The sequence below is a fragment of the Anomalospiza imberbis genome, chromosome 7 (genome assembly GCF_031753505.1).
Source record: "Anomalospiza imberbis isolate Cuckoo-Finch-1a 21T00152 chromosome 7, ASM3175350v1, whole genome shotgun sequence".
NCBI classification, from domain to species: domain Eukaryota; kingdom Metazoa; phylum Chordata; class Aves; order Passeriformes; family Viduidae; genus Anomalospiza; species Anomalospiza imberbis.
Window position 1 is genome coordinate 17,044,377 of NC_089687.1, and position 27,203 is coordinate 17,071,579.

The window sequence follows — 27,203 nt, forward strand, 5'->3', positions numbered from 1 at the left end:
ATTTTTTGTTATCATTCTTGTAACTGTTTTCACTTTAGAGCAGTACAGTAGATAAAAGTAATGATATGTAACTCAAACATTTTATTACCTGTGATGTGCCAGTAAAACTTGATATCTAGTAATTTCTGCTGTTTTCCTAAAGTACTGATCACTGGGATAGCTTAAATAAATACTCTTCAAAGCTCGGTCTGATGGACATCGTTGTGTTCTCTACATTTGCATAGGGGTCTGTCAATTTAGTGGCATTATGAGAAAATTTAAAATTAAAATAATAGCAGTCTTCTCTAAAAATAAAGCATTTTCATGTAGAAGCACTGATGAAAGATGTACTGCCATGTACAGATGTACTACCACCTACTTTCTGCTCTATAGTATATACTCTTTTCTTTTCCAAAAGTTACATTCTGTAACTTCAATATGAAGCACAGTATTAAAGTTACATAACTTGTTTTCAACTTTTAGCTTGTTTTTATTTTCAAGTGTCTTGACTAGTCTAGGACAACGAGGTGTTGTTGTCTATCACTTGGAAGTGATGATTTTAAAGCTTCCAGATTACAACAGGTGGGCAGTGTGTACAAGTTTAATTCTTACGTCTAAGAGGTAGAAAGACCAGTTCAACAACTACTTAATTCTTATTTATCTGTGATTCTTTGGCAGCACATTTAAAATTCCTGACTATTTATGTTGTACTGTCTAAAGTTGTAAGCTATACAAATCCCTCCTTATCTAATCCCCTGTCATGATCATTTTCCCAATATATTTTGAATGAGTCTTCAATATGAAAATTTTCCTTACAGTGCAGTGTTTCATTGCTGGGGCAGAAAGGATGCACGAGTGACTTGACATTTGAAATCTGTTTATTTCTCCTGTTATTTCTCAGAATAGGTAATCAATTTCATTATCTCATTTATTTTCTGCCTTTTCCTTCTCTGTCCTCACTGCTTCTGTACTGTTTCCTGCTTTTCTTAATGTCTGTGTGAATTAACTAGACCACCTGAGCTTTCAGATAGCTGATAGTATTGTAAGTGGCTTGGAGGATTTAGTTATCTTTTTTTCTTCTTGTGAACAAGGGGCTCCTAACTATTTTTTCTAGGATTACCCTTCCTGGTCACCATGGTTTACTGATGATCTGAGACAGATAAAGAGGGAGAACAAAGATAATCAGAATATCATTGTCTAACTATGAGATGAAAAGTTTCTCCTTTTGCTCTGACTGTATTGACAGTGCAAAAGGTCTCCATCTCCATGGTGGTAGCTGTTCATTTGCATGCAGCAGAACATTTCTCAGTGATAGAGATCTTTGTTTTTCAGTCATATCAATTACAGTTGCCTTGATAGAAAATTCACTCATAACAACAAAATCCTTCAGATCAACCTAAATCTTTGGAGAGCAGAAATACTGGGTCATCAGTTCTAGATTTTCAGCTGAAGTTAGTCCCTGAAAATATAGATGACTTGGGAACTCTTTAGATTAAACCCTACATTTGAATTTATAGGTTTTGATCAGGAAGACCTGTCAGTTTTATTCAAGGAAACTATTTACCAGTTTCAGTTTAAAAAACAGCCAAACAAACCAAACAAAATCTTCTTTTCTCTTCTAGAGGACAATAGGTCATATAGAAGTCAATTCTGAAGGCTCACAGGGAATCTAATTTAATGTTTGGCCTTGTAACAGAAAATTTAATGGTATTGGATGTTAATTTTTCTTGAAAATGAATGACAAAATGGCCATACTATTTTTTAACACTTCAGTTAGTTTTGGTTCAGCCAGGCTACCTCCACTGCTAGAAGGGAAACAATATCACTAGTGTTGGCATATTTCTATGGAAGGTCAGCATGAGAAATCTTCCTGCTGCCTTCATTAATCCTTGTATTGTGCTTGAAGAAAGTGTTTGTCAAATACAATTGAAAGTGGTTTGAGAAGCAGAAGAATTGCTGTACATTATATTGGTGTTTCAGAGAATAGTTTAGTTTATTACTGATCTTGCTGGCTCATGATGTCAAAAAAGGTCGTTTTGAAATGTGGCTGGCATATATTTGCATCTAAAAGATGCAGTTGCCAAACAACATCATTTTTGTGTCTGGCTGTAAAGGAAGACAAAAACTCCTCTCTCCTGGGTTGTAGTTGTCAAAATGGGTTCTGAAAAGTTGGTCATGACCCTTTTTCTTTGCACTTGCTATTTCCACATGAGTAGCTGCTTCAAGAAGATCGCTTCTATGATTCCTCTCCCTGACCCTATTCTGAGGTGAAGAAATCTGAAAGCATGTCATAATTTCTGAGGCTGAAAGGAGACCCCTTAAGATGGGAAGTGTATCCAACTTAAAACCAAATACATCTTACTGCTGATTACTAGCAATTACATACTTTTTCCCCCTTTGCTGCCCAGCAGCTAAAATCCTATTGCACAGTGGGCTAAAGTGCATGTTCAGCTTCTAACTACACCGAAATAGGGCTGTTATACTGGATCTGTCCTCACCTGGCACTGGGACAAGAGAGAGGCCAGACAAGCTAAAATTAAATCTCATTTGGGCTTTGGATAAAGCCTTCATTATCCATCTTCTTGCTGTTAGACTTCTCTGTAGTAGTTGACATAGCCATTGCTATGAAGTGAGAAAAGAGGATTTCAGCTAATGGCACTGCACTAGAATGACATAAGAAATTGAAATAATAACCACAGAGGACAAAATAACCATCTGCACTGTTCTCCTCTCTAGAACTTCTAAGTGTTTCACAGCGTAGTAAAAAATATGCAGTAAAAGGAATAAAATCTCAGTGTAGTAAAAAAATATGAAGTAAAAGGAATAAAGATGTTACCCTACTTCTACATCTACATAGCAGCAAGGAGTACTGTCCTTTATTTATTCAGACATCTGTCTGAATCTAGCAATTGAATAAAGATTAGTTTGCAGATCTGGCAGAAGTGATAGGGTAGAAGGAAAGGAAGATGTTTTGAGACTCTGAATGTGACTGAAAATATTCAAAGAAACACAATAACCTAAGTGCTTTGTTCAGGTTTTTGTAAGGTGTTTGCATCACTTGGGCAGTCCTGATAAATTTACTCCAAGACATACAAAACATGGTAAGCAGCTGCAATTAATTGTAGTTGCTTTAAAACAAGCACCATAATCCAGAAAGGATTTAGAAGTTCATTATTTGATAATTATATCCAGTGCTCTAACAGGTTTATCAGGTGATTTAAGTGGGAAAGATTTTTGGTCCATGTTTTGTTGCAATTGCCCCACCTCACCCACCCTCTTAGGCAGACAAAGTGGAACACCTGGCCATTGCTAAAAGTTAAGCTCCTATTTTGCCTTGATTTTTTTTGTTTAATCTTTTCAAATAAAAACGTTGTCTTCAGTTGGATAGGTGTATGGAGAATAGATAAAGAGTGGTTTTTTGTTTGCCTTGCAAAGGGAAGAAATGTATTGTTTCTACCTAAAATGGCTTTTCTAAGAAAGAAGATTTCATATCAAATATGAAGGAAATATTTCTGTGTCAGTTTATAGCTGCTCTTTTGTGCATAAAGATATATAACAAGCACAGGATGCTTCAGTGCAGATGAATACAGGAATTACAAATATTACTGAGATTTAATTCTGTGTAAAACTGCTTGTGTTTTGTTTTATTTATAGCAATACTTTGTGCTTAGAGTTAATGTCTGAAATGGTTCTCTATGCTTATATGTTACAGAAATTGCATTATAACATTAAATATGTGTTCAGTCTCAGGCCAGTAGCAAATCAGTTCTTTGAAGCTAGTGCTGATTAGTGCAATTTTTAGCAGCATTGCAGAACATGACATTTCATTATTGAGTCATGCTAAACATTATCTTGGCTTTTGCTATAAAAATAGAAAAGAGGAAAAAAAGAAGACAGAGAAGGATGCTTTTATGCATATGACACGCAGCCCTGGGGAAGATGCAAATCTGGGATGAAAACTAATTGCTTCTTACTTTGTTGTGTAGCCTGAACTATGTGGAGCAGAGCTGACCCAAAGGAAAGCTGTGCTTTATGTTAACCAGTAGTGATTACTCTAGAAAGCTGCCATAAAAGCAGTGCCATTAAAGGGACACTTAAAAAAATGATCTTCAGACCTTACAGAACAGACCTTATTGCATTATAAATGTGTTTTGATGTGTCTTTTTTGATAGGTAGATAGAGAGGAAAAGGATGATATAATGTAGCTAGTGGAATGGAAAAGCAATTATATTTCATCCAAAAGATAAAATTCACTGTACTTTCCAACTCAGAAGATTGCTAAATATGGCTATATGTAATATAAGCAATTAAACATGATAATATTGGGAAAAAGGTTTTTTTTTTTTTAAACCCTATGTGCTTGTCTTCAGAAAGAGAAAAGAATTATAGCACCTAAATTGTGGGCATACACACTGTGCATTAAATCAGTTTTGTGTGAGTCTGTCTGCTCAAGGACAGTTTAAAGGACAAGATTCAACATGGCAGTCACCAGTGATTTTCCTCCTACAAGAGACATCTACATGTAACAGCTTTTTAGCCATTTAAGTTAATTGTCTTTGCAAAATATTTCCAATATGCACTTGGTAGCTCTTGAGTTCAAGTAACTTAGTTTTCCATATCTTTAGTAATGCCATCTTTATGAAATGTTAAGCTGAACTCAACCAAAATGACCTTAAAAATACAAATACTGTGTAATGATTCTGTAAAATGAATATAACACAAAACAGTAATGTTGGAACTGAGAAAATAATCTTGTGTATGGTGTCTGCAAAAATATTTAGTATTTCATTACAGACCACTGGAAAGGTAAATACACAAGTTTTATACCACTAACTTTATGATAATAGGTATAAACTGAAATGAACATGTCAGGGTTCCATCTTTTAAACATACGTGATTTTTGATAATATAAAATAAATGAGATAATTGTATGTTTGTCATAGTTTAACCCCAGTCAGCAGCCAAGCCCCACGCAGCTGCTTGTTCACTCCCACACCAGTGGGATTGGGGAGAAAACCAGAAGAGTAAAAGTGAGAGAACCTATGGATTGCGATACAGTTTAATAGGGAGAGCAAAAGCCACCCACGCAAGCTAAACAAGAGAAGGAGTTCATTCCCTGCTTCCCGTGGGCAGGCAGGTGTTCAGCCATCTCCAGGAGAGCAGGGCCCCATCACAGGTCACGGTGACTTGGGAAGACAAGCACTGGCACTCCAGATGTCCTCCCCCTTTCCTCCTTCTTTCCCCTCTCTCTATGCTGAGCATGATGTCATGAGGTCTGGAATGTCCCTTTGGTCACCTGGGGTCCCCTGTCCCAGCTGTGCCTCCCAGGCACCCCCAGCCCCCTCTCCAGTGTGGCCATACAAGGAGCAGAAAGGGCCTTGGCTCAGTGCAAGCCCTGCTCAGCAATAACAAAACAGCTCTGAATTATCAACCTGTGTTCAGCACAAACCCACAACACAGCCCCCTACCAGCACCGTGCAGAAAATTAACTGTACCCCAGCCAAAACCAGCACAACATTACAGCTTTCTATTGTTTATGGGAAGGCAGTATTTCATGTTTTATGCTGACAGGTGTTCCTGAGTTCCAGATGGCATTTCAGAATTATGTAGGTTGTCTAATCATCAATAAGGGGCTTATATGAAGAAGCAATTAATACCATGATTATTTTCCTTATGAGTCAGCAGGTGTGTCATATGCATAATTTCTAGTGTGTGCAAAATCAAAATGTCTTCTGCTCCGTTATATATTTTACAGAACGAAGGATGCTGGAAAAAGGTTTGTTGATATGATTTATTCTGTGAGTATATTAAGAATGTAATTTAAAAGGGATAGGATTTGACTGAGAGTCTTAAAAACTGTGAAAAAAAAGTGGAATATTAATACTCTTTGTAGCTGGGTTCTGCATTGTATTTCAAAGGGAAGCAATCTTCCAGTTTATTGAAAACACTGAACAGATACCAGGACAGAAAATTAAGTAGCCAGGTATGAAAAAAAATAGATAAAAAGAAGGATCAAAAAATTTTTGTAGTTTTCCATGTAAAATAATATTTTTTCTTTATCCATTTTGACTTGTCTGCTCAAAATATATTAGGTATTAGATGTCATACTAGTGATCACTGAACCTACCAAGCGAAAGACAGTGAGACATACTCTTTGCAAGTATTTAATACATCCCTCTTGTCCTAATTTCCAGTTTCCTAATGTATATTTATTGTTTACTGTATATTCACTAATATTTCATTTGCTGTAGTGATCAACACAGATGATGTTTAGTAAGTGTTTGCCCAGTATCCAAGTTGTTTTTATGATGTATGCATATTGTAAAATGTAGGCAAACCCAATGGGAAGAAATGATGGTGTCCCACATCAATTCAGAAGGCTGAATGGTTTATTTATTATAACTATGCTATAATACATTAATATACTATATAAAGGAAGTTACTAAAACTACATACCTACTTTTCTAACTACCATATTTAACTACTAACCACTTGTGACACTGTTCTCGAGAGTGCAGACACACGTAAATCTAATTAGCCATAAGGCTCAAACAATCCTCACCAGAATCCAGTCAAGCAATCGCCCCAGGTAAACAATTCTCCAAACACATTCCACATAAGAAAAACAAAAAAAAAAAAAAAAAGGAAATGGTTTTCTCTTTCTTTCTCTGTGTACGCCTCTATAAAAATGCTAAAAGAAAGAGAAATGTACTTACTACATATGCAAGTGTCTTTTAAGAGAATATATTGATTTTCCTCTTGCAGTAAATACATATAATACCTCTATAGATAACTTCAAATCAAAGATTTTTAACTGGACTTCAGTCTACCTTGTTGTCATCCAGAAGATGTGGAATACGTCCTAATTCCATCATCTAGAAATGTACTGAAGTTCTACAAGAGTGTGACTACGTTAGACATACATATTTAAAGAGGTTTGTCGTGTGCCTTTGTACAGATCCACCTTTGAAAGTAGTTCATTTCCTTTTTCTCTCCACCCAGTCATCTACAATGTGATGAAAGCATAGACGGTAACTAAAAAGACACAAAAACATCTGTCATAAAATGATGTTTCTCAGCTTTTCTAAAAGTGTGGAAGGGCAGTGCACAGTTCTGGGAGGTGGCAGGTCAAGGACCAACTTCTTTGCAACCTGTTATGAATTGTAGTTAGGGCTCTATCATAGCTAAAGAGGGTCACTTTGGGAAGCTTTCCAGGTCATTTCTATATTGGACTATCCTGACATTTATTGGAATATCCTGGATGCTGACCTTTATCAATACATAGGTGGAAAGGGAGCTTAAGGCATTTGTTTTTGATTTCTAAGTCATGGGCCTTTTTATTCCTTCTAACCAATACACTTAAAATTCCTGGCAACAGCTGTAGTTTCACTTTATACTCTGAAAAGCAGGTTGTTTATCTAAGGCTTGAAAATCCATACTCCAGGACTCATGGTAACTTTTTTCCTTTGTGATTACTTAGCTAAAAGTAATGTCTTTGAAGGTGGTTTATTTCCTTTTATTTTGTTCAACTTCAAATACATATTTTCAGTGCAATGTGGTTGCAATGTAAAGCACACAGAAGATGACTATATCGTCTGCTTTTCTGTACTTGTCACTGTGTTTAAACTTCTAGTATGTAGAGACAAATGTAGTAACAACTGTATTTATATGACTTTCATGAAATAGATGTTTTCTGTGAAATACATGCAGCTGCTGCTGCTGCTGCATGTTGAAGGTCATTCCAGCATTCATTTGGAAAATGTAAGATGTGAAAAAAATCATGGACTGAGTAGGGTTGCTGGGCCCTAATCTCTAAGGAACTTGTGGTTTCCATGTAAAAGGTTTTGGCTTTTTCTTGATATTTTATCTCAGATACATTTTTTCTTCTACTGCATCTTTGCTGGTATTTTATTACTGTAGGGAAATAAATTTTAGATCAACTATTGTGTGATGACTATGTAAAACTATAAGATATTAACAAATATTATGAAAAAGAGAGTGAAGAAATGTTATATTGTTTATGAAAAGTTTATTACACTCTGATTATAGCTTCACTGAAATATAATTCCAGTGGCTTCTTCAGCATTGCTCTTAAATTAGGCTGGCAGAAAAAAACCCCCTACATTTATTCTTATGTATCTTTGTTGAAGTTGTGCAATGTAAAACTATTGCAAGGTATTAATATACATTGGTTTGATGTAAAAAAAGAGAAAGTTCATGCCTTAATGTTTTTTATCAATTTCTTATTTCCTATTGTTATGTATACACATGGGTAAAATTTCTTAAATTGAATGACTTGGCACTTCTGTAGTGCCTCACAGCTCTGAAATGCTGTGTGAAAATTTATTTTGGCACAGAGCAGCCCAGTGAGGAAGGTAGATGAGTAAGTATTATTATTATCCCTATTTTACAGATGGGGAAGCTGAGGCACAGAGATTAAGTGACTTTTCCAAGGCCACACAGCAAGTCAGTGGCAGATCCAGGATTAGCGCTCGGGGACTTCCTGGATCCCTCTTCCATGCTTTAAGCAGTAGACCACAGTGTTCACTGGACTCAGCAAGCAACTCATTGCAGTAATGGACAGTTCCAAGGACTTGCACATGGTCAGTGTGTCCACACATTTGTTTGCAGGCTGCTGCAGTATGTCTGTATGGTTTCACTACTCCAGTCCTTGCAGATTTGTGCCCTATGTAAAATTTTGTACCTTCATCATCTTCAAATGGTGTAAAAGGAAGAAGTGGTAGAATTCTGACATAAACATGGCATGGCAATGAAGAGCTTTTAGTTTTCATGCCTTATTCTGAACCTTGTGAAACTGATGGGCCAAACTGCAGATTGGCCCATGATTCATGGCTTTGAGGATGTTAGTGTGGAGTTTGGTTGGCATGAATTCTGTCTTCCATGACTGCATTATGGTTAGTCTTGCCTATACTTTCCGTTTCAAACTCTCATGTATTGCAGCACTTAAAAATAATAAGTTAGTAATTTTCCTGAAATTCTAATAAAAAGCAGAGCCTTACTAATTGAAATTAGGTTTCCAGTCTCTATTAATCCAGGGGAGAGTGGAGTGGGATCTGTTTTTATTTCTATTGCAATAGTCCTCACTGCCCAATGAACCTTTGTCTCAACTATCCCCTCCTCCAAAGGGGCAGTACAGGAATCAGAAATTGCTTCTAGAGTAAATGCAGTACAACTCTTGTACTGGTAAATGTGAGGTGGCTTTTATGCTGCTCCCTGGGAAGTCGGCATGCTCAGCGCCAGGCCTGTTTAATTGGACTTTGCTCAGAATTTGACAAGAGAATTGCTAACAACACAGCACTCCCAATTAAGCTGTTTTTCCCTGTAATATTAATGAAATAAACCCACTTCTGAGAATGAGGCAAGGCTGAGACTTGCTGTGACATTACAGGAAGAGGAGGCAGAGAAGTAAAAGTCTGCCAGAAGCTGAAAATTGAACACATGGGAAAGGAGAAGTCAAAGTGTATGAGCATATTTTGATAAATATTAATGAATTAATTTGTATTTAATTTACTTAGATAATCTCTAAAGGCTTTAAACTGCCCAGCAATTTAGTATTTTCCCCACTGCAAATTCTCCCTAACATTGCTTCCTTTCTGATGCAAATGTCTTATGTTAAAATAGTGTTATTTATTATATGGCTCTAATACTTGGCCTTTGACATCCTGCCTAATCACTCAGCCAGGGGCATGGCATTGTTATGTCTAACTGCTTTATAATAATGGATTCATTTTACTAAAATGATCAGATGGTTTGTGCAAAGTTATACTTTCCTGGTGCATCTTAATGGGTTATTAACTAATTCTAAATTATTAAAAGACAAAACAGTTTCAATACAAGCCCATTTCTTATTGTCATGTTTTAGTTATGCACTATTATCTGTGGGAAGGCTCTAATAAAGACATTTTAACACTTGGTCTTTCTTTCTTTAACAGCCCAGATGCTTGGTGCTGACACACTCGTAGGATTTTTCTATGTAAGATAGCTACAGCATGACAGCTATTTTTAAAAAAGAAAGGAGCCTGAAACAAAGCATACATCCAGAATGCACCACAGCCAGCTATATAAGTGAATTTTTTTGCCTGAGGCATCTGATCTTTAAGAAGAGGTGCTCAAAGACTTTCATTTCTCATTTTATTTCATTGCATTCTATATATAGATGTATATCATGCATCACTGGTATTTAAATCTCCTTGCTTCAGACTTGCAGTAAGATACCAGTTTTGCATATTGAAATCAAGTAGTTCTAGTTCTAATATCATTTGCTAAAACCTCTCTACTAATGACAAGTAAATATATTAATTGGTACTTTTGTATAATGCATCATTTTTCATAATAATTTAATGGAGATCACTCTTTCATGTTGTGAAATATAGACTGTATTTAGCAGCTGGATTTTTTCACAAGTGATGTCAAACTCGTAGTGAACCAAATACTCATTTTAGCACAGCACCTAGTGTAATGAAAAGCAAAGGCTTTGCAATTCACCAGTACATGAAGCCAGTTGTTTTCATGCTGTTAGTTTTATTTCACTGAGTGTTATTGTCTAGCTTTGCCAAAGTATAAGGAGTCTTAGTAGTAATAGTTAGGAAATTCTGCATGTAGCTCAAGATCCTGGTCTAAAGACAAAAATACATGTGCAACCCCTTTCTTAAGGTGCTCAAGAATGAAGCTGCCTTGATCAGACATTTCTTCTCTCATCTCTTTCATAGTCCCACTGGCTCATGTTTTTCTTGGTTTCCAGTGACCAGTGTTTACTTATTATCTTGCAGGTTTTATGAGAAGTTTTGCACATTAAAGTTTGCTGTTATCATACCTTAGTAAAAACTGATGCATATGAAATAGATTTAATAAGTAAAATTAAATTCTTAAACCCCTTTTTGTTCTTGAGTTGGAAAAGTTAATAATGAAATATTAAAACCATCTTTGTTTTATAGTACTGTACAATCTTGCCAGTAGTTTCCAAATGAAAAGTAGCTTATCTGTCCTTTTTTCTGTTTTGTAGAGAAATGATGAAGAGGCTGTTGTGGATAGAGGTGGAACTCGCTCCATTCTCAAGACACATTTTGAAAAGGAAGATCTAGAAGGTGAAGGATGATTTTTCTGTGCTTTATGTTGTCACTTTCTTCTGAAAGTACTGAAATATAATTCCAATTTGTAAACTTATTGATTTGAGCAGGGATGCAAAGAGACAAGAGAGTAGAATCTTGTAATTTATTTTAAAAAGAGAAATCCTGTTTTCTCTCACAGCAGTGTTTAGAAATAGATGAAGGTGGAAGAAGTGTGCTCGTTTTTGGTGATCCATGGTCAAGTCCTGTGAATATGCATGTGTGACTTTAGATAAGTCTTTTAAGCTTTCAAGTATGCAATTGCAAGCATACTGCTGATTTAGTACTTATAAAAGCTTCTACATTTGCATTACAATCCTCGTGTGGCTGCCTAGCCACATCTTCAGCTGAACCAAAGGATTCTGGAGTGTCAGAGATTGGATACATATTTACTGATATCCACTGCAGAAACCACCTAACTTTACCACGTAGAAGAAACTGAGAAATTATGAGAACTGTTTAGATATTGGTCTAATGAGTCAATTGCATTTCTGTTTGTTTAGCGTATCCCAAATTTTGGTTACTACTCTATTTAAATTCTCGTATTGAGTTGTGTGAACTCCCAAGTCATAGTTATGATGAAAATGAGTTTCTGTTTCACATATGATATCCCGTTCCTGAGACAGGAACTGGCTGATTTTGTTAGTTTCTTGTACTGGGACATGGAGATTCCTGTCTTTGTCACACATGAACTGGCCCAAAAGAAATTCGAAGATCAACATGCTCCATCTGAAAAGTTTCCTGCTTCAGTTCTAAAGAGAGCTATCTGCCTCTGTGCAGGAACTAGTTTTCTAAATGCCTACCATTGATTACTTAATTTTTTTTTTCTTTTTTTTTCCTGTCTGTGTGAACTTTGTGTTCTCTGATACATGTTGGCCATGTTGATGATTTCATTGAAATACCAACGTTACACTGCAACTCTCTGTCACTGCTTCCTTCAGCAGTGCCTCTCTCAAAAAGCAGATCTAGCTGCATTTGAGAGGGGCTGGCTGTGTCTGTGTGAGGTTGTCTCTCACAGAAGGATGTTAGGTGTTGTGCAGTGTGGCATGTATGAGGTAGGTAGCTCTCTACTCAGCCTGGGGGAAGTCTGGGTGTGTGCAAGGATAGATCTCAGGTAAGATGTTTCAGGGTAGCATTCAGAGTTTTGGTGTTTCCAGGGGTGAGAGTACCAGTGGGTCAGGCTGGCAATGCCAGTTTTGGGCATAGGCACAAAACCTCCTATTTTGAATCTCACATTTAATCTGTGGTCTTCATTCCCTTGATTGTATCCTTGATCAAAGAGAAACCACTGTATCTGGCATCCTCAGAGAAACACCCAATAAAAGAGTGGGAGCTCCCTGTCTCCCTTTCTCCGTGGTACTGACTCAAAGAGATTTTGTGGGGTGAGTCAACCCACAAAAATAGCCTTTTGCTGAATCATTTTATTGATGATAGTAAGGTGGCATTTTAAAGATGGACAGCTTTCTGCAGAATGACATATTTAAGCTCTGTCATATAAGCTTAAATCACATTAAGGTTGTCAGAATTACTGTGATGTTCCATGTGTGACTAAATGGAATATAATTTAAGAATTGTATTTAATTATTTTTCACCCCACCATCCTATATGGGTAGAGTTGCTCCTGTGAAATATCAGTGAAAATATTATTTCAAAGATAGGCTCTTAGGAAGTTTTCAGTAGAAATTGGAACATGGCAATGACACTCCCACAATCTTCCCATCAATTTAAGTTGAATTAAATTTAGAATATTGAAAAATTCTGCAGTTAGCAAATGAATCTGCTTTTATTAAAAATAAAACCCTATTGTTTCATTATGTTCTAAGAAAACAATTTTTCAGTGTATCAATCAATCCTTCCTTGTATCAATCAATCAGTCCTTCATGATGCAGTTAGCTTTCTCAAATAATTTCATGTTCACTCTAAGTTCAGATCAGTTTGTCTTTAAATATATAATCACTACATTCAAAAATACCAAGTGACAGAATAAGTTTTGAAGACAGTGCAGATTTTAATATCCAGTTGCTGTTAATAGCATGCCCATTTGTTTTGCAGTACATTTAGGCACTTCTCCCCCTGGAAACAGAGAATGTGACTCACAAATACCTGTCTTATTCACTGACATTGTGTTGGGTTCTGCTGGAAAACGTACCTTTTTCCTAATGACATAACAGCTATGAAATGTGAAATTAAATAATCAGGTGCTAATTGCATATCTTAGAAAAAGAGTATTAACAGACTATTAATATGTATTACGTAATTAACTTTTTGACAGACATTTAATTGGGTTTATGTTTTAAAAATGTAAATAGCTAGTTACTGAATATTCTAGGGAAGAACAGCTTTGCCAGGGTGTAAGTTTTAATGGCACCATGTCAGCAACATTTCAAAAATTCAAATTCATATGAAGAGCTACAGGCTTAAATCTGAAAATCACCATTCAATTTCTTCCTATTAAATCTTATAATTGTAAGTATTTTGTCTTTTTTTTTTTTTTTTTAATTTTAAACTATCAACTTTCAAACTTCAGAAATACAGATTTAAATGTGTACTAAAGTTTCCATCTGAAATTTCAAAGCCCAGTAAATATTTTGGACTTGCATATTTTAGACAGTCATTGTGCAAGTATATTGCAAGCACATTTCTTGCTGAAAGCATCAAGATATGGTGATTAATCCTGCCGCAAAGAACGGACACAAGAATAGATTTTTGCCTCAGTCTCTTTAGATTAGTATTTTCTTTCCATGAGCAGTATAATAAAACTTTGGGAACATAAGACAGGAACTGCCGTACCTATGGGAACAGAAGAGATGTGGTGCTCATCTTGTTGCCAGTAATGATACTTGCAGTAAGTGTTTCAAATTGTATCTTGTTACTTAAGTTTTGTAGTGCTTCATAGGTGAATTGTTTCCAGAGGTTTGGCATTCAGATTTTCAGCACGAATTATTTTTCCACGTAGTTAATTTTTTGTGAGTTGTAAGGTCAGGATCAGTCACTAATATTGAATAGGTCATTTGCCTGACTATTGCATTGATAGAGGGACTGAGAAAGCATTTCTAAAAGCAAAAAAGAGATTATATTCCCTGGTTATAATAATCTGTTTTGCATGTGATCTTTGAATGTGTGTACAGACAAAAATCCTACTCAAATAAATATGCTGTCATTTTTATCAGTGGTGGAATTCCTAAATGAGAATTGGGCACTGATTCTGGGTACTCAAGTATTTAATTGCAAAATGACAGGTTGTACATGTACCTGTACTGAGGGCAGCTAGGCACATTTTCATGGACAGATGTGCACTTCAGCAGCTGCTCTCAGCTTATTCCATGGGTCTGTCTCTGGCTGGCTGCCATTGCTTCAATGTATGTCCAGTAAGAACAGCTTCTGATCAGGTGGCTATGCCTACTGTTTATCTCATAGGTCAGAAATTCTTGGATTGCTCTGGGCTGGAGGTCTCAGATTCTCTCAGGTCACATGCTGACTTTTGGACTATGCAGATACACAAGGGGATGGACACTAGACACAGTGTGACCAAGGTCTTTTCCTTATGCCCACCGTGTTAGTTGAGGGGAAAAGTGACCGTTCCATGGACTCCTTGCTGGAGGTGCTCAGCTGCAGACTAGGGATTTTTGTGACAGTATTTCAGAACTGCTGTGGGTATTACTGTGACCTGGTTTGAGAAGTAGCTTCAAAAGGGAGATGGATGGAGATCAGATTGCAAGGTGAAGGTCCCAGCATGAATCAGAGGTGAATTCTGGCTCTGTTGGAGAAAATGGCAAAATGATCCTTGATTCAGGGAAGTCAAGATTTTGCTTAAGCTTTTTATGTTTCATTCATTTTAATCTGCCTAAGTGGCATGGGAAAATTTGCCTCAGGGGAAATCAAGTTTGCCATGTTTCATATCTCTGAGGACACATAAAACACTGTATCTGGTATATGCATGACTGTACATCAGAATATGCCTCCTGACACTTTTTACAAAATTCAGATTACATGGATTGCTTGCTGAAAGTCACAAAAAACCTTCAAGCTTAATTAGAATATAAATATAATTAGCAGAACACAGAATGATGCAGAAGCTGAGACTTTAAACTTAATAAAACAAAAATCAATTGTAAATCTTGTAGAGGTATTTTGTAATTAACAGTGCTCATGAAGAATAATTTTGATAGTAGGTGCAGAACAAAAAAGGTGGAACTCCAGAGTATTTAATTATTCTCTTTTAAAATGATTATTTTAATTATTTTTTTCTTTTTAGATTTGCTCTAGCTTGTGACAACAATTTAAAAATTATTTTAATGAAATTTTGATTATATACTGTTGGGGTTAATAGACGAAAAACCTCATTGTGATTAAATGCTAAACTCCAAAAATTATAACTTAGTAGAGATTTGAGTGGCTAAAGTGTTTTAAGTAGCCTTTTATTCTCAGAGACTGGACCTTTTTCGTAGAAATAACATCATAGCACACCTGTCTGCCACTGACATTATTTACCTGAAAATTAATATGACCTAGCAGCTCATAGGACTGAAAGAGTATAAATTTTAATAACCTGGCCTTGATTCACCTGTGCCTCAATGTAGAAACAAATCAGACACCGGCTCTGCTTGGTCAGACAGGAGCATCAACCAAGATTTCCCTTCCCTTTGGCTCCCAGGATGCTACAGCCTACTGCAAATAATTTGTTGCCATGTCAGTACAGATCCCCTGCTCCAAGCTTCCTTGCTCGTGCTTCCCTGGGGTGCCCTGCTCATCCTGACGTTGACTCTGACCTCGCTCGTGCTCCTTGCAGCAATGTTCGCTGCGCTTCCATGGGAGCAATAAAAGCTGAGGAAGCAGAGTCCAGAATGATTTGGCTTAGTCTGTATCTGAAAGGTTGCTCTTTCATTTTGTTGCCTACCAGGTGTCACATACTCAAGCTTGTTCCATTTGTGATTCATAAGACACATATTTCTGTAGTGCCTCTCATCTAGGTTTTTTTTTCTTTTTCTTGTGTAATTCAATATACCTTGAGATCTCACTTTTCTCCTTTTGTCTTGGCAGTCACCTGGTTTGATCCCTTTGCTCCCCTTGTCCCTCCTCAGCAGTTTCTGTTTTAGTGGGAAGGTGGTTCACCTTGAAGATTCATTAATAAGTCTGAAGGATATGTTCCCAGAATCTCCTTGAAATGATGAATAATGAAATAATGAAAGCAAACAAGTGCCACAGTGTTGGTTGAACACTACAGTCTTTAGCTGATGATAAGGTTTGGTTGTGAATTTGGTTTGAATTTGCTCTGAGCTTCACAGACAGGAAACCTTTTCAGTATTTGTAGGGACCAATACATTCAAATACGTCAATCCCAGATGAAACTGACATAAACCAATTTGCCCTTGTTGGTGAAAGCTGCTAAATTGCAGCATCAGAAAATAGAAACATTCATTTTTTAACACACAGTTGTACTGGTACTGAGGTTGCGCTTTTTTTTTTTTTTTTTTTTTTTTTTGCCTTGTTGCTAATTTAGAAATATAGGTCAAATTCTTCCCTCCAATAACCACAGCTTCACTCTCCATCAGTGGAAAGAGTTGTGTATCTGAGCAGGTTCTTTTCTGTGTCTGCTGAGTTTCTTCTTTTGTCTGGCAAGGTCGTGATGTCATGATAGAAACATGCATACCACACCTCTGGTTTCCTCTGGAGGAATCTAGGAAATTTGAAACATAAGTGCTGGTAAAAAAGTACTTTTTAGCCCACCTACAGTCTGCAAAAATCTTTTCATAAAATGCAAGATTTTTTTGGGAGGGCCGTGAATGATCTTTAAAAGGTCCTTGACTTTAATGACATCAGTGAGATGCTCTTATCCTCCATATTCAATGTGTCCTTAATGTTATCTTGAGTCAGAGATATTGTTTTTATTTTTTTCTATATAATTTCTGTTGCAATCTACTCTAGAATATAAATTACATGTATAATTTAAAAGAAACTTTAAAGGTGTTTTTGTCAGTTCCTCCAAATTATGGCACAGCAAAAAGGTGAAAAATGGGTTTTAGGCAAACCATGACCCCAAACAGCAATGTAAACTGTTGATTTAGGAAGGATTGCTTTTGTCCTTTCTGCTTTTTCTCCAGCTCTGCCTCTCTGCTGAACTACAATAACGAATCATGAGTCATGTACTCTACTCCTACACAATTCACCATAATCACTTTCTTTCCTGTGAGGAAGAAGGCAATTTTTTAACCCTACATGGACCAATGGTTTTCTGTCTCTACCTAAGCATTCATTTTTGAGAGGATGAAAAATTGCATTTGGTTCAGCTCCAGCTGTCAATGCATAGGATTGTCTTCAAGTCACTGAGTGTTTTCCAGAGGAGGGAGAAACCCCTCTGGTCCTGCTCAGGTCAGCAGTCAGCTGAGACTTGGCTTGAACTACTGGCAAAGTATTCTTTCTCAAGGCATCTTGCCTTTGCAGTGTGATTCCTCAGTAGGTCACAGAAGCCTGCCTTTGCTCTTTCTGGAGGTGTTTCAAGACCCATCTGTTCCCTTATCTGCCCCTTCCCTCCATGCCTGTGAGCAGGGATCTGAAAGCCTTGGTGTCAGCAGGTGTCTCAGGCAGATTCAGATAATCCCAGGTGGAAGGCAGCACAAGCACATGGACCCTGAGCATCTGGTGCTCATGGATGTTTAGATCCAGGACAGTTATTTTTTTACACAGTTGCCACCAACTGGGATGGTTCACTAAGACGCTCTGAAGTACCTACTTGAGTTTCACATTCCTGGTGTAATATGGAGACCTGAAAGAATTTCCATGTTGAGAGAGGCTCTTCTCCGTACTTTATGTTGTGTTTAATTTATGTTACAATTTAAAAAGTTGGAATTGGTTTACATATCAGTTAGCCATAGGATTTATCTGATCTTCCTGAGTTTTTTCAATTAACATCAGTAGTGTTTTATCATAGAAAGATTATGATTTGGTCCTTGCATAAACACACTCTGAACTCAAATGTTGATTTATTCCAGATGTGCTGCTATGAAAGTGAAACATGAACACATTCATTAGTATTTTCAGTATTAGGATTTAGAAGCAAGTAATTTTTTAAAACAGACCCATTGAGAAAATACAAAGATTATTTAGAATGTGAAAGCTCATTAAAGAAGTGCGGTGCACTGAATTGCTCTGCTCTGCAGTGGTGTTTATACAATGCTACACATGCACTGGTAAATTTTAAAAAGATTATTTTTTAATAAAAGACTATTCTGAATCAAATTGCACATAGCTGGGGAGCAAAACCCAGAATATAAAGTTAGTTCACATGTGTGCATTTATAGCATAAGAAGCTTGTGGTTTACCTTCAGCACTAACACACTCCTTGAGTTTGAGTATTTAAAGATTGAAGAAATAATAACCCTTGTTATAAAGCATTCTTTTTAATTTTTACAGGATTACATTAAATCCAAATGATATTAAAAAATATTTAAAAGGGGTCCTATTAATTATGATTAGCTTTGAGACAGATGAAAGTGCATATAAACATGTGGAAAAATCAGGATCTCCCCTAAACTTTTGAAGAAAAAAATTATTGTGCTGTAAGTGTCTTCAGTTTGTGGAGGTATGAAATCATTGCCCTAGAAAAGAAAGATATGAAACATATATTATTAATATGAATACATCTTGCAGAGATGTTTCTGAGAATAAAATCTAAGTAGAAGTGTTGTTTGGAGTTGCTCAGTTTCAAATTAGGAATTATTCCTTACATTTAAATTTATTTTAAGAATCCAATAGCAAATTAATAATCTAAAACTCCAGGCTCAGAATAGCAAGAATTTTCTGCATATCCCTTGAGAATGACCAAAGTAACATGTAGAAATGGTTTTCAGTATCTGGCATTCTGGGTCTTTAAAACCAGAAGCTTATCCTCGCTACCTATCTTATGCATTAAATAAATGGAAAGAAAAAAGAAATGTAGTGGGGTTTCTAAAGCTCTGAAAACACATAACCCATTATAATTGATGGTGCTTGATGACTTAACTTAGGTACTTCTGGAAATCCCATTACATTTATTTGAGTGATGTGACATTTCAAGGGAAAATGGAGATGGAGAGAAAGGATTTGTAAATATTTCCCTTAATTTATGGAATTAAGATCTTTTTAATGGAATGCTAAGAGTAGAGATTTTTTTACCCCAGTGATTGGAACAATCCTTTGTTCCAAAACTAATTTTAACACAAAAAGCACACCCATTTGGTAGGGAGAGTAACGTGTTATGTTCACCTCTTAAACCATGTGTCGGTTCGGTGTGAGAATGGCTGTTAGGTTGTACCTGATGTCAGTGGTTTGTATCCTGATGTAACCTGCAGTTATTACTATTTCCCATACTTTAATGTCTTTGCAGCCTTGCGAGAAGAATGAGAAATTATGAACTAATTGAGCTAGGTCCTGTGAAAATATATGGCAGAGCAGAATTATTTTACAATATTTGAGCAATATTCAGTCATTTTAAGTTGGCATCCTGATGAAGTAAATAATAAAGGACACAAAAATGTTCTTAAAGGTAAATGAAAGAAATACCCATATATGATCTGTTATTATCTATAAGGATATCCTGGATAGTGGTTATCCTGGTTGATCCTGAGTTCACTCAGTTCTAGGTGCCCTTTCTTGTTAGAAATTTTAGTCAGATTTTCCTGAGATCTGCCCTGCTCTGTCCATGTTTGACCTTCTAGTCTTGGCAAATTTAGAGAGCTGTCTGGAAACTCTTGTTTAATAATGCCTTGGACAATTTGTACAGAAAAACATTCTGGGCTCTAGCTCATAATATCTACCATGAAAAGGTTACTTGAAGTAAGGTAATAGAGTAATTGGATTTCTTTTGTATTTCCTTTTTCTTTTTTTGCTGCTTCTATCATTCATTGTCATTTTGTCAGCAATTCAGAATTCATTACTCTTTTGTTCCCAGATGGTCTCATTTTGCTCCACAGTTGTGATCTTTTAATAAACCAGAACTACTTAACTCTCAGATTTTTTGCTTTTTGCCCTATGATTTTTCTGTAGAGAACTATTGCTTTTCCCCTGTCAGTTTCTTTTCCTCTTATTTGTCTGAACCTTGTTACAAGCACCTACCTTTCTCCATGTGTTTATTGAAATTATGCCTAGGTAGCACTCTGCTGGTCTCAGTAGGTTCACACAGAAAGAGTAAAATCCACTTTGCTTTTTCCTGATGTCTATTTCAGTTTCCAGGTTCCTGTTTTTTTTTTTTTTTTTTTTTTTTTTTTTTTCCAGTGTGAACTGATTGTGTCTGTATAAGGAAAATTGCTGTGGCATTCAGACATACACACATGAATGTTCTAGCACTGTATCCCAGTGTACTGAATAAAGAACAGTCTGGACTCAAGTACTGCTTTCAGCCCTGGAAATTAATTGAAATGTGAGTCTTGATCAGCATTTCCTGATGCAGGTACAATCTGATCATTGACGTGGGAGAAAACTAGGATAAGCATACCCACTTCTATCACAAAGCAGCAGGAATGTACTTAGTTACTAAATTAAAAAAGCAATCTATTTGCACCTCTGGAAATTACTAAAGTCTTAGGAACAGTAAACCTTTCCTTTCAAAATGTTGTTTTGCTTTTTATTCTGTCCAAGGAGGGGGATAAGGAAATGTAAAGTACTACATTACTCATGTCCTTCAGTATATTTTTAATGATTTTTTTTCTTGTGTCATGCACTACTGACTGCAAAGCATTTAAAATATGCAAAAGGCAGCAGTTCTCTTTAAACCATTTCTTGGGTTAAATTGGTGTCTCTGCTTTCTAGTCCCCTCTACATGGATCAAAGTTAAGGAAGTAACTAATGTGTTGTCCAGAGTCTTTTCTCCAGCTTTTTTAGCTCTGTCTCTGCAGAGTATTCCTGTCAGTATCGAATTTCTTTGATGTTTTGTGACACGTGCTGCTTTGCTGTGTTTTCTACCTCCTCTGGAGTCTCCATGGGATTAGAGATCACGTGCTACTTTAGCTTGGTGTTCTTGACATTTTTGGATGATTGACACTGTTGAATGATTACAGTAAAGCAGCAAATATCCATGAGCTGTGTTATGTTCATTTCAAGGAGAAAATAATGTTATTTGAGATGAGTAATCTGGGCTATGTCTTTCTGCTGAGTAAATGTAGGAGACCTGCCTGTAGTGAGTCATGATTCCTTTCCCATTTGTTCTGGTTAGTGCACATTTCTGCTGTGCTCTCCTCCTTCTAAATGCTTTACTGTGCTCTGATTCTGTTAGCCCACATAGCTAAGAGATCTAAATATTTTGGGCTTGATCAGCAACATAAAATTCATCAGGCTTGAAGGCAGCAGGAATACAATATGTACCTTCTCATGTATTTAAAAAAATAAAACAGAAGAAATGAAAGCACTCTAAGATACCAGCAATGTATTTATGATGTGAGCATGTAAAGTGGTATAGGGATTTTGTGCTCTTGCTTACACAGTGTTTTATTGTTTTTTCAATGTCTTTCTTTTTTTCCCTTTCTTCTTCGTTTTTTATTCAGTGAATTTCCCACAAGAATTCTGTCAAGGTTTGGCTCATAAATAGGAATGAGTTTGGTAAAGTTCTTGTACACACAAAGCAAACAGCAACTTTACCAAATGTTCAATCCAAAGAGATCCATGTGTCTCTTTATGTTACTGTTTTGGAAGACATTTAAGAGAACACCTGTCTGGCTTTAATGCAGGTTCACATACAAAGATGCAAATCTGAAGGAAAAAAAAAATCTGGCACTGCAGCATAAGGACTTCAGTACTGGAATTTCTTCCTGTATCAAGGGGTTGTGTATCTGTGATGCTTAATCATCATTACTCAAATCAATGCTGTTATGACTATTAACATTAGAATAATCAATATTATATAACTTCAAAATTATCATAAGAATGATATCATTAATGTTTTTAAGGATATGTTGCTATGTTGCCATAGTTCCTTTCTCAAAGACACCTTTTTTTACATGTAGGCCATCGAACATTGTTCATTGGGGTTCATGTGCCACTGGGTGGAAGAAAAAGTCACCGACGCCATCGGCACCGCGGGCATAAACACAGAAAGAGAGACAGAGAGCGGGACTCGGGCTTAGAAGATGGGAGAGAATCTCCTCCTTTTGGTAAGACAAATTTTATTTTTTCGATAGGTCTCTAAATAATAAGCGTCAGCATGATTGAACATACTCTGTCCTGTTATCACTTGGACATGATTAGCAGCAGGGCTTTGGAGAATCCACCAGAGCCTCTCTGGTGATTCGTTTCTTTGAGCAAATCCACTGAGGGGCAGCAGCCAGTGGCAGTCAATACATGAGAAAGCTCAGTAGTTTCTAGCACTGAAGGAGCACTGTGGGAGCTGTTCCTAAGTGTTCTCACAAGGAGAGACTGCAGCCACCACTGAGGGGGGAAGTGCTTTATGGCACCAGCTGCCCTTGGGGTAGGCTCTGGAGTATCTGCCCCTAAAATGTAACATAGAAGAGCTGTGGTCCTATACAACTAGTTTTTTAATAATGTTGATGTTACTGAAGTTGCAGTTTTTTATCAGATTCTAACCATGATCTAGGCTGTGTTTACCTTTTTCCTAACATGACACTGTAAATTTGCCATTGTAACATGAATCTGCTAACTGTGGACTTGAGGAAAAAGCAGGGAAAAATACCTTTCAGTAAACAAACTTGATATGAAATTCCTAAAGTTGTCATAATTTTAAGTTAGAAAAAGTTACAGAGAAGAGAAGAAGGCAGTCATCAATAAATTAGTCAAGCTTTGCCTCAAAACATGAGAATATTATATGCTGTTCAAAAATAACATAACAAGTGAACGTGATGAAATGTCCAAGGCTATGGTAAGTGTTTAAAATATAATGGAAGCATGTGTAGAAAACAATTTGATGGTGTATTTTTAAATCATTAGGGAAATGTGCCAGTGTAATTTCAGGTTACAGAATAGTAATTATAAGACTTTCTTTTAATCATAAGTTTGTATTATGTATGTGGAAATCTTTTGAGCAAGTATATTGTAAGGGGTGATGGTTAGAGGTTGAAATTCTCAAATCTTGCACAATGGTTTATTATACTGAGAGTAAAACAAAGTCAAGACTTTTTCAAACTCAGCAGATACAAGTTATGTTTTGAAGACTGAGCAGTGAAATAAAAATTGGCTGTAGCGGTTCTGTCTGGAATGGATTTCAAATGTACAAAGACCCAGTACTATACCAAAACCAGTTTCTTGGAAAAAAAACCAAAGTTCATAAATTATTAAAACAGTTTTCAAAAAGAATATGCATATATACATATAAAGTCAGATTAAAAAGAAACAATTGAAAGTTACATTAGCCAAGAAGTGAGATATCTTGAACTATGAAACAGTGTCTTCTGTTGAGTCATCTGGTTTTATTTAAGTGCCAGTATGTGACACATTTTGGCTGAGAACTTAGCTCTGTTCTTTCAACTTCTGGAGACCTAGGCTTGTGTCCTCCTTGATGTCAAAAGTAAAAAAAAAAAGAAATTAATGACTGAATCTGTTCTTAATTGTCTTTGACATTTGGGCATACAATAAAATGCAATGTTCAGCATAATTCTGTGTTAGGTAAATCAGCCTATGTTCAAAGGATCTCTGAGGGTGAAATAGCAGTAATATGAAAAAAGATAGTCTTGATTTGTAGATTTGTAGCTTGATGTTCACTGCACTCGTCCTCTGGTGTACCTCAATAAATGAGTACAGATCTGCAGTTTTTAAAGTCACATTTTCACTTTTAAAGCTATTATAATTACCAGTTAAAGGGTGTGTGTAAGTGGTGTCACTTGACAGACAAGTTACAGGCCAGAAACATGGAAATATTTTCTGGATTCAGAGTGCTGAAGATATTCTTCAAAGTGCTTGGTTGATAACAATTCAAAGAATCCAAAGATAGAACCACAAATCTGGAAGTATCCAGTCTTTTCACCCTGAATAATTATCTGAATAGTCAATTCTGAGGGTTTTCCCCTTTGTCTATCTGACTCCTGGAAGCTGGGCCAGTGAAACAGATTTTGAGCTTTGACATTGGTCCATCCAGGCAGAAATATGGCATTCTATAGACAAGAGTGAAAGGGATTTGCATAATTAAGGCAAATCTTAAAACACTACACTGATGGTGAGGTTAAGCACACACAGAACAGACAGAAAAAATAATACAGAGATTAATAGTAGTCTATATACACCTCCTTCTTTTACTATGGTTTTTCCTTACAGGAGTTTCAGACAACTTGTTGTGCTGCCTGGGGAGAAGCATTGCCTTTAGAGAGAATATAAGCATGTTTTTTCTATGCTTTATTTGCACAGAGGGAGGAACAGATACTTCACACACTAAATCTGAACCTACTAAACCTCATTAAGCTTCTTAGCTGTCCTTCCCCATGACTACAAGTTTCTAACAGTAACCAGAACTGAAGAAAGCTCGAATGAAGTCAAGTACATTTCCTTTTTTTGATACATAACTCAGTATGAGGGACTGTATTACCTGAGAGAGTTCATCCAAGCTAGTCCATAATTTATAAATCATTCTGGTTTAATTGAGCAAGCAGAAATGCTTAGCTCCATCTTTCTATTGACACCTTTTAATGCTTTTCTGCCAAATAGTAGAAGGCTGTATGCTTGGGAACTGTGAGGGAGGAGGGGAAAGAAAAAAACATTTTGATGAGCAGGTGCAAGAAGAAAAGATGGAGAAAATAAGTACTGTGAGACCAACTGATAGAAAACAGTGCTTTGAAGTAAGTCAGAAAAATACATAAGGATTTTTATGATACAAGAGAATAAATTAGCAGTGTTTTGAAGCAGTGAAGTATGAAAGGAGATATAATAAAAGCAAAAGAGCCAACAACTGAATAATAGAGATTCTGGAACAAGACCTGAAGTATTCAGACATGAAGTGCTCCTCACTGTTCAGTTAACCCAGCATCGGATAAAGCATTTTTTTGTCATAATCTATAACTGTATAATTTATAACTGTCTGTTCAGTGCCATCATGTGCAGCCCTTGCTCTGCTGCCCCTGCTCCAGGGAGCTGCGCAGAGCACCTTGTGCTGTGGGGCTCTGCAGGCTCCATGCAGAGTCACAGGTGCCACCTGGTTCCTGTCCAGTAAAAAACAATTCCTTTAAGTGCTTTCTGTGTATCAGCATGGGTAAAACAGCATCAGAAAACACCTCTAGTCATGTAATAACAATAGGGGGAAGATTCCTGGTAACCCCTTTGAATCCTGTCTGGGAAAGCTGCACCAGCTACTTTCTGGGAAGGTTTCTGCGGAGAAAAGATTTTTTAGAACATTCTGATATCAGCTCATTAGCTTTTTTTTCATCTCCTACTCTCACTTTTCAAAACTAACCCAAGTGTTCTCAGTGTACAGATTCAGAGATAACTCCAGATTAGACAAATAATATGCAGAATAGGTACTTAGTGGGATGAGAGTCCTGTCATTTAGGGGCACAGATCAGTTACTCAGGTTTGGGTTTTGTTTTCCCTACACCTGATTCTTGCTGTTGTCTCTTAATGAGACAACTCTTGTCTGTTGCCTCTTAATGAGATGAGGTTGTAAAAGGTGTTTCCATTCTGCAGTAATGATGTGGCTGAAATGGCACAATTTACAGATTTGATGGTTTGCATATCGGGAGGATTTTTTGGGTAGTAAAAATTGTAAGCTAAGTGATGTCAGTCTAGGTTTTCACCATCTTGTCTCTTCAGTTTCTTCTGTTTGAAGATAAGGAGAAATTCAGTGAATTTATCCACTCTAGTTAAAAATGCAGTAGTGCTATTTGTTTTACTGCAGAGGTTTACTGTTCTCAGCTGAAATGCTGCTGTTGTAATTAAGGCCCCAATTTCATTTCAGCCTTAAGCTCCCCTTTTCCACAGTTTTCATTGTGGGGTGAAGTATAGTGACTGCTTTGTGAATTAAATGAGGGAATTGATGCAAATTAAAACTTACTTGATTAAAAAAGGTTCTTTCTAGCCTGGGGCATCTCCTTGGTGCTGCTTGTGAGGGCAATGGGTGCCAGCCCCTGTGAGCTGCAGGGCCACGAGGCTCCATCAGTGCCGTGGGTCGTGGTGGCACTGAAAGCCTGGTGCAGATTTCCTTTTGGCTGGTGGGGTTGCACTTGCTTGTGTGCATGTGGATTTTAGTGGCAGTTTTCTGTGGCTTTTTTGATGTCTGTCGTTTGCCTGCAACCAATGAAACAGCTCTTTGGTACTCATGAGTTAAAGATACTTAAGTAGCTGTTTTAAAATTGTGGAATAAGAGCACTTCGGCTCTGAACAGGGTGTCTTTAAGGACAGTTTTGTTGAGGGTTAAAGTGAACACAGCTGTGAGAGCTGGGATTTGATCACAGCCTCACCTGTGTCCTGGACAAGTAGACACTGTTGAAGCTTGTGGAAGGTTTGGTTTGTTCTTTTAAGAAATTGGGATTTAGTAAGCCCTAGTTTTAAAGAGGCTTACATTTGTAATTCATGATATTGGATGTGGCAAGGCAAGTGGAGCAGCCCTGGAGGTGAGCCTGACAGGACTGCACACACGGCTCAGGAAAAGCTCTGAAGGCAATGCAGGCAAAAAATGTGAGTTGCAAAGTGGGGCTTCTTTTGGTTAGTAGAAGGACCTGAAGAAAGTAAGTCTAAAAGACTCAGCTGGATATATTTGGTACCTAAACTCAAGTGCTGAAGGGTTATTAGTGGGGTAAATTTAATTATTTGTAAAGAGTATGGCTGTTAAGAGAATTCACCTACTGTTAACTATAGGCTTGTATGATGAACAATGAACTCAGAAATTTGAATCTCTGGGCAGCTGTGGCACAGATTGCTGCAACTCTGGATTAAAATAATGTATCATAACTGCAGTTTTAAGAATCTAGCAAAAAGAAGATAATTAAAGCTTTGGAATTGCCCATATTGTCAGATCCAAAAGATATGATTATTTGCCATAGCTCCAGGTTGATGAAAATAATTAATGTCAAGAAAATGCTGGGATAGTTCCCTGAAGCAGATTGTACCTGCAGGGATAAAATGCCAGAGAATAACCAAAGGAATACTTTCTCCCAAAGGAATACTTCCTCTCAACCCAGCATGTGATTTCTAAGG

At 36.8% G+C, this 27,203-nt stretch overlaps 1 protein-coding gene across 10 annotated transcripts in view; it reads left to right on the forward strand.

Moving 5' to 3' along the window:
* Positions 1-27,203, forward strand: part of SLC4A10 (solute carrier family 4 member 10) — a 151,024-nt gene that overhangs the window by 46,712 nt on the left and 77,109 nt on the right. For 8 of the 10 annotated variants that reach the window (XM_068195665.1, XM_068195656.1, XM_068195657.1 and 5 more), the window contains exons 2-3: positions 11,003-11,084; positions 22,079-22,225. In XM_068195665.1, the coding sequence (XP_068051766.1) occupies positions 11,003-11,084; positions 22,079-22,225 (229 nt within the window). Of the gene's footprint in view, positions 1-8,392; positions 8,583-11,002; positions 11,085-22,078; positions 22,226-27,203 lie in introns of all 10 variants that reach the window. The other 2 variants (XM_068195659.1, XM_068195658.1) reach the window with 1 other exon arrangement.